The sequence below is a fragment of the Chelonoidis abingdonii genome, chromosome 1, assembly GCF_003597395.2.
Source record: "Chelonoidis abingdonii isolate Lonesome George chromosome 1, CheloAbing_2.0, whole genome shotgun sequence".
Lineage (NCBI taxonomy): Eukaryota > Metazoa > Chordata > Testudines > Testudinidae > Chelonoidis > Chelonoidis abingdonii.
In genome coordinates, this window is record NC_133769.1 from 149,612,450 (window position 1) to 149,626,838 (window position 14,389).

The window sequence follows — 14,389 nt, forward strand, 5'->3', positions numbered from 1 at the left end:
AACTTGGGATCCCAGCACTGTCTGAGAGGCTCCCATCTCATCTCAGGCAGAGGGTTGGGGGGAAAGCATATGAAAGACAGAGGAAACCTTGTCATCTGTTGAGGCTTTTTAAGAAAAGGGCTTAGCCGTAGTCTCCACGCTCACTAGGCTCTGACACCCACCCACGGGGACAGACTGTTCCAGGGCAGCTGAGCAATGGAAATACTCAGTCCCAACAGGCTTTGTCCCTGTTCACTGCAGACCCCCGGGGAGCAACTTTCCTCAGCCCAGCTCCAAGCCCTGCTGATGAGAGCCATGAAGGGTCTGACAACACCCACCCTGGAGCGATTTCAAGCCACAGAAGAAGAGCTGAGGACCATCATCTCTCTACACAGAGACCAAATGGAGAGAGTAAGAGACTCCCACTGTGGGGCAGGGGGACGCTGTGCAGAGAGGGGGAGGGGAGAATTTCCTCTCCTAGGAAACGGTTCCTGGGACACATGGACATGGTGCTTTGAAGGTTGGCTTAGCCCCTTTCCATTCATTGTTTGGCCATGGGGATCCACGGTGTCAGGTGTTTAACGTGTTCTCTGCCCACTGGAGCTCTGACACGTCCCTGAGGACAGCCCAGCCCCACTGAAGGGGCACAATAGCCCCAGTTCTGGCAGCACAGCGCTTACCTAGTCTGCCGATGATCCTCCACATTAGGCTCCAGGAGCAGACATGGTTTCCTCAGACATGCTGCAGCTCCTTGTTTTTCCAGGTGAAGGATCAGGAGGAATTTGGCTTTGCACTCTGTCTCCCCCTAACTCTGATTCTGTTGCCCCTCCCCACAGGATCTCAGTGCCTCCCCTGTGAATTAGATTGGCCTAGGGAGGTTTCTGACACACTTCATTTCTACATCTCCTGGGTATGAGGCTCTCAGAGTCATTTACTTCCCCTGATTAATGTAGCTCCACCGCCCTCCTGGGAGATAGGAATTCAACCCATTTGACACATGGGGAAACTGAAGCCCAGAGAGCTTCTTGACTTGCCCAAGCCTGCGCAGGTGGGGTTATCAAGAAAGGAATCAGGGTTCACATTCCCTACAGCCCTTTAAATGTTGCCTTTAATCACTCAGCCTGGAAATAGGTGACATTCCTGCCCTTCCCCAGATACCGCCTGCCCATGGCGTGTAAGTGCAGACTTATTCCCCTCCTGGGCTTTGGCTTTCCTGGAAACTTGGAGATTCATAAATGAACAGAATCCTCAGCCTGAGCTTCCTTCTGAAACCTGCCTGTTCCTGGGGTTTCCTGCAGGTCATCCGTGCCTCTGGCTGAGTTCCCTGTTTCCAGCAGATCCCAGTGAGAAGTTAACAAATGGCCCCTCAATCAGCAGATTGATTTGTGCAGGGCTGTAACTCCTGCTAGCAGAACAGAGCAACAGAATCCAGCCACCCGGGTTGTAGCTCCTGCTCCTTGTTTGAGAGAGGAAAGAGCAATGACCAGTTCCTCATGGAAGAGCCCGAGGGCGTGGCTCGTCCCTTCCGGGTCTGTCTACCCTGTGCCGAAAACTCTGCAGCAGGAGCAGTAAAGCCTGGCCCTGTGGACTTGGGCTTCCAGGGCTGGCACTGTGGGGCAAACACCAATGCAGCCTCTTCTGGGCTTGGGCTGGAACTTGAGCTCTGAAGTCTGGGGAGGAGGGAAGGGGCCCAAGTCACTGTGTCTGCACTGCTGTTCCCAGTGCCATAGCCTGAGCCTGAGGTTAGAGATTTGTTATAGCAGGTTTTAAAATCTCGCAGTGTAGAGGTTCTCCTTAGGGCTAAAGTCTGGAGCTGGCTAACTCCGTCCAACTAGCCATCCCTGACTCTAGGATGGGCTCTGGGGTACATCAGTAGAACCAGCTGGGTCTGGAGCAACGCTTCTCTACCTGGGACATCCTCAGGGCCAAACAGGTGGTATTGGATGTGGCCCACACAACACATATTTGGTCCACAATAGAAACTAGGTTGAGAAGCACTGGCCTGGAGGAGCTGATTGTGCTAGAAAGAGCAACACGAAGTTGCAGAGATGGAGGAAAGGCTACTGCAGGGAAGCCCTTAAAAGCATGGCTGAAAGCAGTTTGCTAAGACAGGGAAGGCCCTGGGACGTCAGGGGAGTTTGGGCTGTGCCCGTGGTAAGGTTTTAGGGCAGGCTTTTGTGTGTGTTTCTGAGCTTTAAGGTGCAAAACCAGACCTCAGGAAGATGGGGGTTCCTGGACTTGTCAAAGCCTCTTTCTTGAGATTATGGAGGAGCCAAGATAGGCAACCGAGGTGAGAGGCGGCTTGCAGGGCTGCCAGGAGGGGTTACATGGGAGAAGGCCACTCATTGATAAATCCATCCCTCAGCTTTCTGGCATTCTTCTATTGCAGGCACAGAAGAATGCCCAAGGTGAGCAACAGTGGTCCATGCCCGGAGTGCTTAGCGCCAATAAACACACCGAGGTGGAGAAGCAAAACACAAGTTTATTTGGGATCCCAAAGCGGTGCTGGGAGACTTAGTACGCCTCAGATCCAGCCCAGCTAAAACAAGCAATCTGTTCCTTTATATCCATGAGAACTTTTTTCTCGCTGACTAGCGAGAACGTTCCGCGACAGCAAGCCCGTTCCTCCTCTTGTCGCTGCAGCATTCTTTTCTCCACACACTTCTTTCCCCGCCCTCTTCCCCCCTGTACAGTACGTAAGCGCGTGCATAAGTAAATTGGCTGCGGCAGCCTCATTAGTAAGTTTTCCTTCTGCAGTTATCTTGTCCTTCTAAAGGTGCACAGGCCTCATTATTCTGCAGACCAATAGAACTGTTGCAACTGGTACGGCCTGTTACTCCTGGCCTTTCCATCAGCCAGCTTTAGGTCGGTTTAAAGTTCAAAACATGGAGACTTTGCTCGCCAGAGGCCAACAGGAAGATCCAATCTGATTGCCTTCCACTTTTTAAGTTACTTGGGTTATGCTTAGTGACACACAACTCCCTCCTGAGAAACTAACAACCTTTGTCTGATTTTCATACTCACGGACAAATACGATTAAACGCTATGGAGCGGGCTATGTTCGGGGAACGGGAGGCACAACTTACAGGGGACAGCTAAAACAACTTATTAGGATAGGTGACCAGACACAGCATCATCCCTGTGAGGAGAAGACGCCAAGGCCCTTCCATTCTCCAGTTGGGCAACCAACTCCAGAGGAGTCAAAACGGAGTTCCCTTCTGGCCTTCCACTGCTCTAAAGTTTGGTCGACCGACAGATGTTGTGTAATGTCCGTGTATTTTGGAACATAATACAGCAGTTACTCCAATAAGGGCGCACACCCTGCCTGGGAAGCCACACTCCACCCAGGAAGGCCACAGTATTCTCCATGATCACAGAGCAAAGGTATGCCTGAGGCATCTGTAAGGCAGTGGGCCAAGTCCTGACTCAGATCACTCTGAATGGCCATCAGCTGGTCATCAGGAAACCTGAATTCCTACACCATACAGATCCCACTGCAATGCCTCCCAGCCTCAGTGATATGCAATACCATCTTCTTAGTGTAGTACAATACATCTGTATAACTATCTCAGGTACTTTCAAAGGCGTCGACATTAAAGCATAGGAAATGGGTTACATTATTAGTCACTCCCATACACAACGAAGCGCAGCCTGTAGAACATAACCCCAAAATACAAAAAAACAATTTCCAAGCACGGCCCACCAAATTCCCCGCCAGAACATATAATTTGTTCTTCACCAGGGCAGTCTAATCTCTGGCAGCTCGTTAGTAAGTTTTCCTTCTGCAAGTTATCTTGTCCTTCTGCTAAAGGTGCACAGGCATCATTATTTCTGCTTTAGACCAGTTAGAACTGTTGATAACGGCTGTTACTCCTGGCCTTTCCCATCAGCCAGCCTTTTAGATTGATTAGAGTTCAAACATGGAAGGACTTTTGCTCATTTGAGGCCTAAACAGGGAGACTTTATATTCTTATTGCCTTTTACCTTCTAAGTTACTTAGGATTATCCTTAGTGACACCAACACTTCCAGATTGGAGACGTCATGGGATGCATCTCAATCTGGCTGGACAACGTCTGTGATCCCAGAGCCAGAAAAGCAGCGCTGAGGGCCACGGCCTTGCTGGCTCGCACCCACTCCCAGGACGTGGTTCTGAGCTGTGTGGCGCACACACTGTCATCGGACAGGTAGGGAGCTGCTCTGTTATCACCTCAGGCCATTATTTCTGTTCCTGCTCCTAAATCCGGGAAGGGTCCATCGGACTCACACAGTTGGAGGAATCCTACTGTGCAGAGAGCTGTCCATGCTCACTAAGAGGAGATGCCCAGGCCCAGCCACTGAGGAGCCCACCCTCTTCCTGCACTTCCCGGGATGGAGATGTGTCAGTTTTCTGGAGAATTACAGCATTATTTTGATTTATATGGGTCACCCCACTTCCTCTTCCATCCAGTACAGGGCCAATAAATGACTTTGGGGCTCACTCCACATCCCTGGGTTATGAAGTCTGGCTGCTCCTTATTGCGTGAGAGAAAGCAGAGGGAGATGGAAAAGGCCCATGAGGTCCATCTGTCTTCCCGTGGGGACCAGTGGAGGATTGTTACCTGTAACCAGATCCCTAGTTATTCCATGGCTGAGGAAGTGATGATAAAATGCACTCATCCTTATGGAGCTGTGTAGTAGAGGTAAATCTCTTAAGACAGAAATTTCCAGACCTTAACGTTACCAAAAAAAGCAACCAAAAAACCCCACCACCACTACAACACATCCACATTTAACCAGATCATAAATAAGATAGAAAGTTCCAGCCCTTATTGTTGCTAAAAAAAACAAAAACAAAACAAAACAAAACAATGCAGTGCAGCCTGACTGAGTCTGCAGACAACCGGCAATAATAGCTCTGAGAGAGCTGAATGCCTCTTTTCATCTCAATATGTTGTGAACTCTGAGTCCTGCTAGGTATTGCTTATCACTTTTCAGAGTCATCTAGCTCAGGTGTTTATAACACAACCCCCATGTGCCTAGGGGTCGTGAAACCCAACTGGACCCTAGCCAGAGGTCAAATCTCCGGCTCTCCTCAGCATCCTCTGCAATGCATCTCTGCACAGACGATAGACAAATCTGTGTCACATGGGAGAGCAAATTGAAGAGCAGAATGAAAGAAATTGAATTTCTTACTCAGTTCAGTTACCAGAGGAATACACTGTTGGTTTTCATATTGTGTGTTTGATTTGTAAACCTTTCAGGTTTGAATTCCTTGAAGCAGCCACAGTGCTTTCCAGGGTCTGTGCTCAGAAGCTATAGAAATTTGGCAGTGTTGGCACAGAATTTCAGTCAAGCTTCCTGAAGACCTTAAATCCAGGCCATTTGCTCTTGGTTTGTCCAACCTAGTTCTCAGAGTCCCCCGGGGCTTGACCACCATGTCCGACCTTCCTCACCAAACTTGGAAGTCAAATGACTGGAAGCCTTTTAGATCCATCTTCAGTCTTCCTCTGCAGATGCCTGCAGGGACCAACAGTGCTTAGATCAGCAAGAATGGAGAAAAGAGAGGAGGGGGATTTCATTACTAGTTCCCTTCCATCTCTGTCACAGTGGGCAGTACAATCTTCCCTTCCAAGCTCTTGAATCCTCTCCTATCAGGGCATGTTCTGATTCAGTGTCTGACCCCGTCCACCACACTGCAGTAAGACTGACCTGCTAAGAGACACTTAGCCAAACACTGGGTCTCAGTTACACCCCCAAATAGCCAGAGTAACTCCAGTGAGGTCAGGCAAGTTCCTTGGGACTGACCTTAGCGTAACAGAGCATAATGTTGCACAGTCTGGTGGTCACGCTGTGGTGGTCACTCTGTAGTCAGTACATGGTCACTGTCCTGGAAACAGCGGTGCTAGCTTCAGGAACAATAATCCATTAGGGGAAAGGAATAAATACAACCTTCTCTGATGGGACTTGCCCTGCCACAGCCTCTCTGCACTAATCAGTGTCTCCTCTGAGAGAGGCCTTTCTTGCCTGCTTTCCAAGCCTCTCCCTGAGGAGGGCAAGAGGTGGCCAAGCAAGGAAGATCTGACTTCTCTTGCTGAATCTGCAGATGTGCCATTTTGCTGTGGGAGGCCTTGGGTGAAGAACCACAGCTCATCAGGTGCTGCAGCAGCTGCTGGACAAGCTCCAGCAGAGATGCCGGAAAGAGAAGAGTAGCAATGTGTCTCTGGCTGTAAGTGAGATTTGAGATATCACTTTGAGAACCTGCCACTGCAGGGAGGATGGTGCATCTGTGTGTGTACAGGAGCTTCACCCCTTCTTAGCTTCAGACCACAGCTCCACTACAGAATGAAGCTGATCTAACTTACCTCGGCATACAGCTGCCACAGCAATTCCATCACTTTGCTGCTTGTGTCGGCAGTGCACGTCCTCACCAGAAGCGCTCATCTCAATTGTACGGTCAGGGTGGGGCATTGTGGGAATTCTCCTGAAAGCGAGTTGACATAAGTCACATGGTGTCTACACTGACACTGAATCGACCTAAGTAAATCGACCTTGCCTCTCTGCCACTTGTGGAGATGGAGTTATTAATTTGGCACCAAGGGGCAGTTCTTCTGAGGGGAAGGAAATTCCATAGTTAGGGTGATGCTGAGTGAGGGGCCTTGCGCTGACCTAACTCTGCAATGTAGACCAGGCCTTAGTGTGTCCTGGCCACCTCCAATCAAATCAAAGAGGTGTAAATAAAGTTTCCCCCAGGTAAAAGTTACAGATCTGAAGTGGTTTATGTGCTGGTACCCTGGCTCAGTTGTCTTCTATTCTAGATGGCCCTTTAGTGAGCAGGTTTAGTTTGGGTGTCTCTTGGAAGTATCCAGGTTTCTGGCTCTGTAAATTGTGACTAGGAATCTTCACAGCATTGGATCATGAGATGTCCAGTTCTTTTGACTGGGCCAGAAACACTGGGCTTATGAGAACGGATCTCCTCAGGATGGTTTCAGCCCATCCAGTCACAGCTGGAAAGCCAAAGCACAGGGTCTGCACCATTAAGAGAAATAATGGGGAATAATGTCATCCAGACTCTTCTGACCTTTCCGTAGGGCTCCATCCTGCTTCCGTTCCAGGAATGGGTGAAGGTTCAGAAGCCTCCAAATGTCTCCTCCCCTCTCAGGAGCCAATCCTATTTTGTAATAGGCTGGGGAGGAAATGAGACATGACGAAAGGACAATAGCAAATGACAGTGGGGCCAGGTAGCAGATTGGGATCGTTGAGTTAAATTCTTTCCCCCCTCCAGGCAATGAGGACCATTTACGAGGTCCTTTTCCTATGGGGATACTGAGAAGCCATCCTGGAAATGTATCCCCAGATGCTCATCCCTCTCTCAGGCAAGTGTAGTATGTGATGGATCTGCGCTTGCCAGGAACCCACATGCCAGCGAGACGTCCAGCCCTGAGGAGGGTTCCAACTGCCTCAGCCCCTTAAGGTAATGACTGAAAGGAAAGGGACAAACAGATTTGTTCTGTTAAACATGTGGTCTGTTCATGGCCATCATCTGTGAGGGTGCTGTAGTTAGCCCAGGCTCAGTTCAGTGCAGGTCTCTCTTGAGGGAAAAGGGTTGAGAGCCGTGTGTTCTTGTAAGTCAGACTCGCCCATCTGACTCCATCCACAGGCCAGCTGCTTTCACTACACAGTCAAGCAGCAGTCATGTTTGTGCATGCACCGATATGTGCCACCTTCCAAAGTGTCAGTGTTTTTATCACAGCCTGCTGAGAAAATCTGTGGGCCTCTGTCCCAGAAGGCAGACAGAGCCACACCAGCAGCACATGGGGCCAGGCACCGCAGGATGTCAACGTCACAGGTAGACAGGAGGAAGGGGGATCAGTTCAACTGGTTCTGTGGGCACAGTTAGGGGCCTCCATCTACATGCCAGAAGATACTGCAGCTAGTATAAACTGACACAGCTTTGCTTGCTTACACCAACTAAGAATCTGGCCCCACATGCCGGCTTCACTCCTGTTACCTGCCACGGTAAAGAATCAAGAATTCAACTGTATTGAGTGATGACACCAACCATCTTAAGAAGCTACAGTGTCACTATGGTTACAAACTCAATGAAACTGCAGTGTCGACAGGGCCCAATGGGCAAGGAAGCACCATGATATCACACTGGATCTAGCCTCGAGGAGGCAAGCTATTGCTGATCATGCTGTGTGTGCCAAAGCTTGTGCAGATTTGCCATGCTTGGGGCTGATCTTCTGGCCTAACACTAGGATATTTTGTCTTTAGCATGTCAGTGGAGGCTGTGAAGACTCTTTTCTCCACGCCCGGATACTGGAAGGAATTTGCCAGCATCCAATTTCAGCAAGGTTGGGACATGATGTCCTCCCGAAATTACTACTCACAGGGGGTTGGCTTGATTGCAAGGTAGAAGCCCAAAGTTTCCTCTTCCTTGGGCCTCTCTTGGGAATGGGATTTCCGTGTGAAATATTCCTCTGTTCCAGGCTGCCATCTTTTCCCAGCAACTAGAGAGGAACTCTCTCCCCCTTGATAACCACAAGGGACATTCTGCTCCTTGTTCCAGAGCCATGATCGAGTTTGAGAACCCTCAGCTCCCTGCAGTTTTCAGAGAGGCTGTCACCATTGTCCAGAGTGAGAAGGAGGAGGAGCAGAGAACTATCACCATGACATTCTGCTCTGAGGTGAGATTCATTAGTTGACAGGCACAAGTGGGCTTTTTGGAGAGCAGCTCAGGCCTGTAAGCTCTGGGCACATTGTCAGCAGCTCAGCAGCCTACAGCCAGCTAGCTCCCCTGGCAGGTCGTGGGGCATGGCAAAGAGAGAGAGGGAAAGACAGGGTGAGATCGCTCCTGGCTGGATGTGCCTAGATGGAATCATGGGACAAGAGCAGATGTTTCTCCAGTGCCCCAAGGCCATGCTTCTCTCCTCACCTTTTCCTGGGGTTCTGCTTTTCTTGTGCCGCAGGGGTCGCTCCACGGCAGTCAGTGGGGCTGTAGATTCCCATTTCCCTGGGGGGTTATTTGTGACTTGTGCATTAGTCTAAGTTATGGGAATGAACCAACTGAAAGAGCAGCACCTGGCTCCCTACGCACCAGAGACTTTGTATGGGAGTAAGTGGCCATTTGGTAAAGATGAGTGTCCAGGGAACAGACCCCACAGGAAGACCTCTGCTCCTCAACCGGATGTTGATTTGGCTCTTTCCAGTTTCTCCAGAGTCCTTCCATTGAGATGATACTGACAAAATCAGAGCTCCAGGCACAGCTCATGGAATGGACCCAAGATAAAAATCCCATTGTACGTCAGCTCAGTCTGCGAGGCCTTGGCAGTACTGTGCTCCAGCCAGGAAAGGTGAGAGGCGTGTATTGCCCGGGGGACCAAGGAAGCCCATGTCTATCGAATAGCTCAGAAATGATCCCCACACAAGCCTTGTTGTTTAACACACAGCATGCAAGTGTTGGAAGTGCTTTACTGAGCAAATCAAAGCACAACGTGGTTCCTGCTCCCATGAGCTGACCCCTGATTGCAGATGTGATGCAGTGGGGGAGGGGGAAATTGGGGTGAGCGAAGACAAAGGTTACAGTGATCAGCTGGCACAGGTGCTCAGTTTTACCAACTGTCCATCTCGATGGCTCCATTCCATATAACGGAATTGTTTTGAATGGGGTGAATTAACTCACTGCTTGCAGGCGCCCTGCAGAGGTGGGGTTATAGGAGGACAATGTTAGATGAGGATGGGGAAGACGTTCCATGCAGAGGGACCAGCGTGGAGAAGTCAGAGCTGGGAGCAGCAATGGAACAAAGATGACAAGGCCAGTCTGGATGGTTGAGTGGAGCTGGAAGGGCCAAAGTGTCAGGAGACAAAGTCCAAGGTGTAGGATGGGCAGAGGGCTCCAGGGCCTGAAAAGAGGAGAAAGGGACTGAAGTTGTTGCTCAGGGCAATGGGGAGACAGTGGAGGCAGGGAGACAAGCCCAGAGTTAGCAAAAGCAGAAGAGTCAGCATGGATCAGAGATCAGTTTATGGGGCCTGGAGCTGCTCCAAACAGGTGTCAGTGAAGCCTCTGGTCAAGGAGTGTGGGTGCAAAGCTCCTGCAAGAGTGACAGGAAAATAACTTTCTCCCCCATTGTGGGGCTGTGCCAGCCGTGGTTTCTCATAGGTGGGAGTGGGATGGTGCAGCATATGCCCTAGGCTGTCACCCAGCATAGTAATGAGCTGCCTTCTTCATCCCTGCAGGTGCAATCGTTATGGGCCCAGCCATCGAGGACATGTTGTGTGACAGGGATGGTGGGCGTGTCATGGGGGCTGTGCATAAAGCTGAAGACATCATCTACCTCCTGGATGGGGAGGGGCTTGGCTCCATCTCCCAGGACATTGCAGTCAGCCTTCGCCCCGTCATTGATGACGTAAGGCTTGGACCTGTAGAATAAGCCTATTCGCCCCCTCCGCTTGTCTCTGATGCCCTTGTCTCTCTCCCCATCCCCTTGCCTCCTACCCCTCAGCCCTACCATGGAGCCTCTAAGGAGTGCCCCTGCCATGGGTGGGGAATCTCCTGCTCAGCCACCTCTCTGTCAGAGCTCTTCTCCGCAAACCTCAGCCTCATGCTCCCAGCCCCTGTTGCAGCCTGGCCTGTGGGAGAGAGGGCCTGGCCCTGGGCAGATGACCAGCTGTCTGGAGAACACTGGCCCCCAAAGAGGTGGAGATTCCCAGCAGGAAAGAGGTGGGTCGGGAATGGCCTAGCTCTTGGGGCACCGAAGAACAAAAGTAATGCTGTGTTTTGTAGCAGCACATCTCCACAAGGCTCCAGCAGCTGCTTCTCCCCTTCCCCAGACCAGTCTCCAGCAGCCTTCCCTCTCCCTCCCCTTTTCTTTCCCCAGCACCTCACACCGTCCCTCATGGCAGCAGCTCCACCTCCCTTTCCTGCCGCTGATCACCCAGGGAGCAGAAGTGAGCGCCAGGCCCCACTGCCCATGGGAAGGGAGCCTAGAGATGCATCTGCAGCCAGCGACCTGGGTGGTCACTCAGCCATCACCTCAAGCCTTGGCTGGGGAAGCAAGAGCCAGAGGAGTGGTGAGGAAACAGAAGGGAATGAGCAGTGGAGAGAAAAGGGGAAAACAGAGACTGAGAACAGAGGGATCCATGGAGATGGTCAAATGCAGCAGGAATGGGGTAAGGAGGGAGGCTCCCTGTAACTTGTCCATTGCACTCATCTTCACTTCTGACCCTCCCATGGCTAGTGACTCACCCCTCAGGCACTGCACAGGGTAGGGTTTGGTGTCTCTCCCAGGCTGTGCTGGTGGAGGTGGGAGAAGAACATGGAGAGATTTGCCTCCTCCCTATAGAGTCTAGTCAGCCAGGGTGAAATTGAATGCAGGAAACTGTCCAGACAGAAATTGTGTCTAGGACACCATGGGGCTGCACTGCCCTGCACAGTGTCTCGGGCTCTGTTCTGCACGAGATGTCTATGGCGCTGGGCTGGAGGCCTTACTGCTCCCGCGAGCCAAGTCAGTTAACACGGGGGGAACCGGAGCAGCATGCAGATTATGACTCTGTCGCGTTCTGCTCTGATCCTGCCTGGCTTTAACCAGGCTTCCCCACTCCCTGTATATCATTGTCAGGAGAGGGCAGTGTGCGCTCCGCTGTCATTTTACTGCTTGGCAATGTGGTGAGCAGCGTGAAGGACCCGGAAAAACCCAACGTGCAGCAGGAAATAATCAACTGCTTGCTCCCGCTGCTGCTGCATTTTGAAAAGCAGGATGAGTGTGTGACACTGGTAAATGCCATGGTCGTCATTTCGTTAAGAGCAGAGAGCCAGAATCCCCTGAGCCCCTACTCCATTAATCGACAGAGTCCCTTGCCCAAGCAGAGTCTTCTCCTCCCTGCTTCACTCCATGCTGGAGCCTAGTGCCTCATCCATTCTCACAGCACACCGCACAATTTGGAAGAAAAGCCTTCTTCTGGGAAGGAGTCCTGACTCTCTATTGCAAAGACAGGCCTCAGGCTTTGGGCTGCTGCATCCAAAGGTTCACAACAAGAGGCAGCAAAAGAAAAGGGAGCATATATCTGTAAGTGCCCTTTGGTTCAGGGAGCTGATATCTGCCCACAGCCTTCAGGAAAGTGGGTGCAGCCAGGGCCGACTCTAGGTTTTTTGCTGCCCCAAGCAAAAAAAATTTGGCTGCCCCCCCATCCCAGCCCTGGGCTCCCGCCCGCATACCCCTGCTGCCCCAGCCCTGGGCTCTCCCCCCCTCCCCCGCACACCTGCACCCTCCATCCGCTGCAGTCCAGGGTCACTGATAACTTGCTCCCAGGGCAGGTCATTCAGCAGGAATTTTAGATGTGCGCAGAACACAGACAGGATTGGTTACAGAACTGCAGTATGGTTACAGAACTGCAGTAAAGTGGTACAATTTTCAGCTTGTGTGACTGGAGGATATCTAGATGCATATTATAAGACTGTCCTACATAAATGAGGAAAAGTTGAGGTACCTTTATTATTCTTTTGTTCCACTCTTTCTTTCTATGGGGAATTTGCCAATGCAATATCACTGGCTTCCTTTCAAACAAACAAATAAACAAACAAACAAACAAACAAAAAGGCAATGGCTGTTGAAAATAGCAATTCCAGTCCTAATAACCACTGGAAAGCATTTCTTGCTCAATTTTATCCTGACTTTTTCTACAGCAAGTTACAGTGGATCAGTATATTTGATTTGGGAGAAATGAAATAATAGCTGCTGAAACTGAGCTTGAGCACTCCTGAATTTTGAGGTGTTCAAATCTGGAAGGCAGGTGCTGGGGGCGGGGGGGCTGTGGCTCTGCGGGGGAGCACAGCAGCATGTTTGCAGCAGTGTGTCTGGCTCTGCGCGGAGCCAGACATGCTGGTCTAAGTGGCACGGTAAGGGGGCTGGGGGGTTGGCGAAGGGCAGAGGGTTTCTGGGGGGGCAGTCAAGGGACAGGGGGGGGGGGTGGCCTGTGGCCTCCATGGGGGAGCACAGCAGCATGTATACAGCAGCGTGTCTGGCGCTGTGCGGAGCCAGACATGCTGGTCTAAGTGGCAAGGTAAGAGGGCTGGGGGGTTGGAGAAAAAGTGAGGGTTTCTGGGGGGGCAGTCAAGGGACAGGGAGCAGGGCGAGGTTGGATGGGGTGGAGGTTTGGGGTGCAGTCAGGGGCAGGGAGAAGGGGAGTTAGATAGGTCAGGGATTCGGGGGGCAGTCAGGGGACAGACAGCAGTTGGATACGCATGGGAGTCATAGAATCATAGAATATCAGAGTTGGAAGGGACCTCAGGAGGCCATCTAGTCCAACCCCCTGCTCAAAGCAGGGCCAATCCCCAGGGGTTTGTCAGGGGACAGGTAGGGGGTGGGATCCTAAGGGTAAAAGTTGGAGGGGGGGATATTAGGAGGGGGCAGTTGGAGACAAGGAAAAGGGAGGCTTAGATAGGGGGTGGAGTCCCGGGAGGGGGCAACCAGGGGACAAGGACCAATGGTGCTTAGATAGGGGGTGGGGTCTTGGGGGGCAGTTAGGGACAGGGGTCCTGAGAGGGGGTGATCAGGGAGCAGAGGGGGTTGGATGGCTTGGGGTTTCTGTGGGGGGCAGTTGGAGGGAGTGGATGGTGGCAGGCTGGGGCTTCCCTCCCCCTGGAGTGTCCTGTTTTTTGAATGTTAAAATATGGTCTCCCTACCATTCACAGCACTCACAGCACGCTGCTTCATGAGATCCCCCTGCTTCCTTTCCAGTTGGTAGTGGCCAAGGGGATGCTGGAAAGTGTAGTTGTTTCCCTGCTCCAGGGCTGGCTCTTTAGGCAAGGAGCTTCCTTACAGCTCCCAGAACCCCCTGTTGGTTCTCAGCTCTCAGGCTGGATCCCTGCCGTCCCTTTAAATGGGCTGCCCCAAGCACGTGCTTGCTTTGCTGGTGCCTAGAGCCGCCCCTGGGGGCGATGGGGTAGACGGGAGAGGAGCCAGTGGGCAGGGAGACCTCAGGGTGCATCGCAAGTGGAGGGGGCCAGGCTGGGGCCCCTTCGGAGCCTGGGCCCAGCACCATGTTGTCCGTGGCAACATCAGAAACCCACTACTGGGTGTGGACCCTGAGTGAGGCTTTTGGGTGATGTGGTAATGGAGCTAGGGGGTGATAAGGGCGGTTTCACGCACCTCTAATCCCAGCCCCATTTCTCCTGTGCCCAAAGCCATGACCATGGCCATGAGCCCACCCCTCTCAGTCTCAGACCCCAGAGCCCCAGAGACATGACTGGCCACTCACTCTGAGACCCAGTTACAGCTATGAAGGCTCCCCAAACTCTCTAAAAAGACGGGAGTGGGAGGAGCAACCCCCTTAGCCTGGCAGGCAGGACGCATCCTTCCCAGTGTTAGGCCTAACTGGAAATATAGCATAAAGGCAGTTATGCCAACTTGACTGAAATCAGGCTAGCAGGGG

General features: G+C 51.8%; 1 protein-coding gene across 6 annotated transcripts in view; it reads left to right on the top strand.

Moving 5' to 3' along the window:
* LOC116823106 (uncharacterized) overlaps nt 1-11,928 on the top strand; it is a 46,988-nt gene extending 35,060 nt beyond the window's left edge. For 3 of the 6 annotated variants that reach the window (XR_012656654.1, XM_075070142.1, XM_075070117.1), the window contains one exon: nt 241-767. Coding sequence is in view for 5 of the 6 variants with exons in the window: in XM_075070142.1 (XP_074926243.1) it covers nt 241-561 (321 nt within the window). In the remaining variant the exon portion in view is untranslated. Of the gene's footprint in view, nt 1-240; nt 768-800; nt 1,028-4,009; nt 4,165-5,220; nt 6,186-7,241; nt 7,431-8,233; nt 8,372-8,528; nt 8,647-9,168; nt 9,313-10,461 lie in introns of those variants that run through there. The other 3 variants (XM_075070084.1, XM_075070026.1, XM_075070053.1) reach the window with 3 other exon arrangements.
* Nucleotides 11,929-14,389: the final 2,461 nt, after the last annotated feature.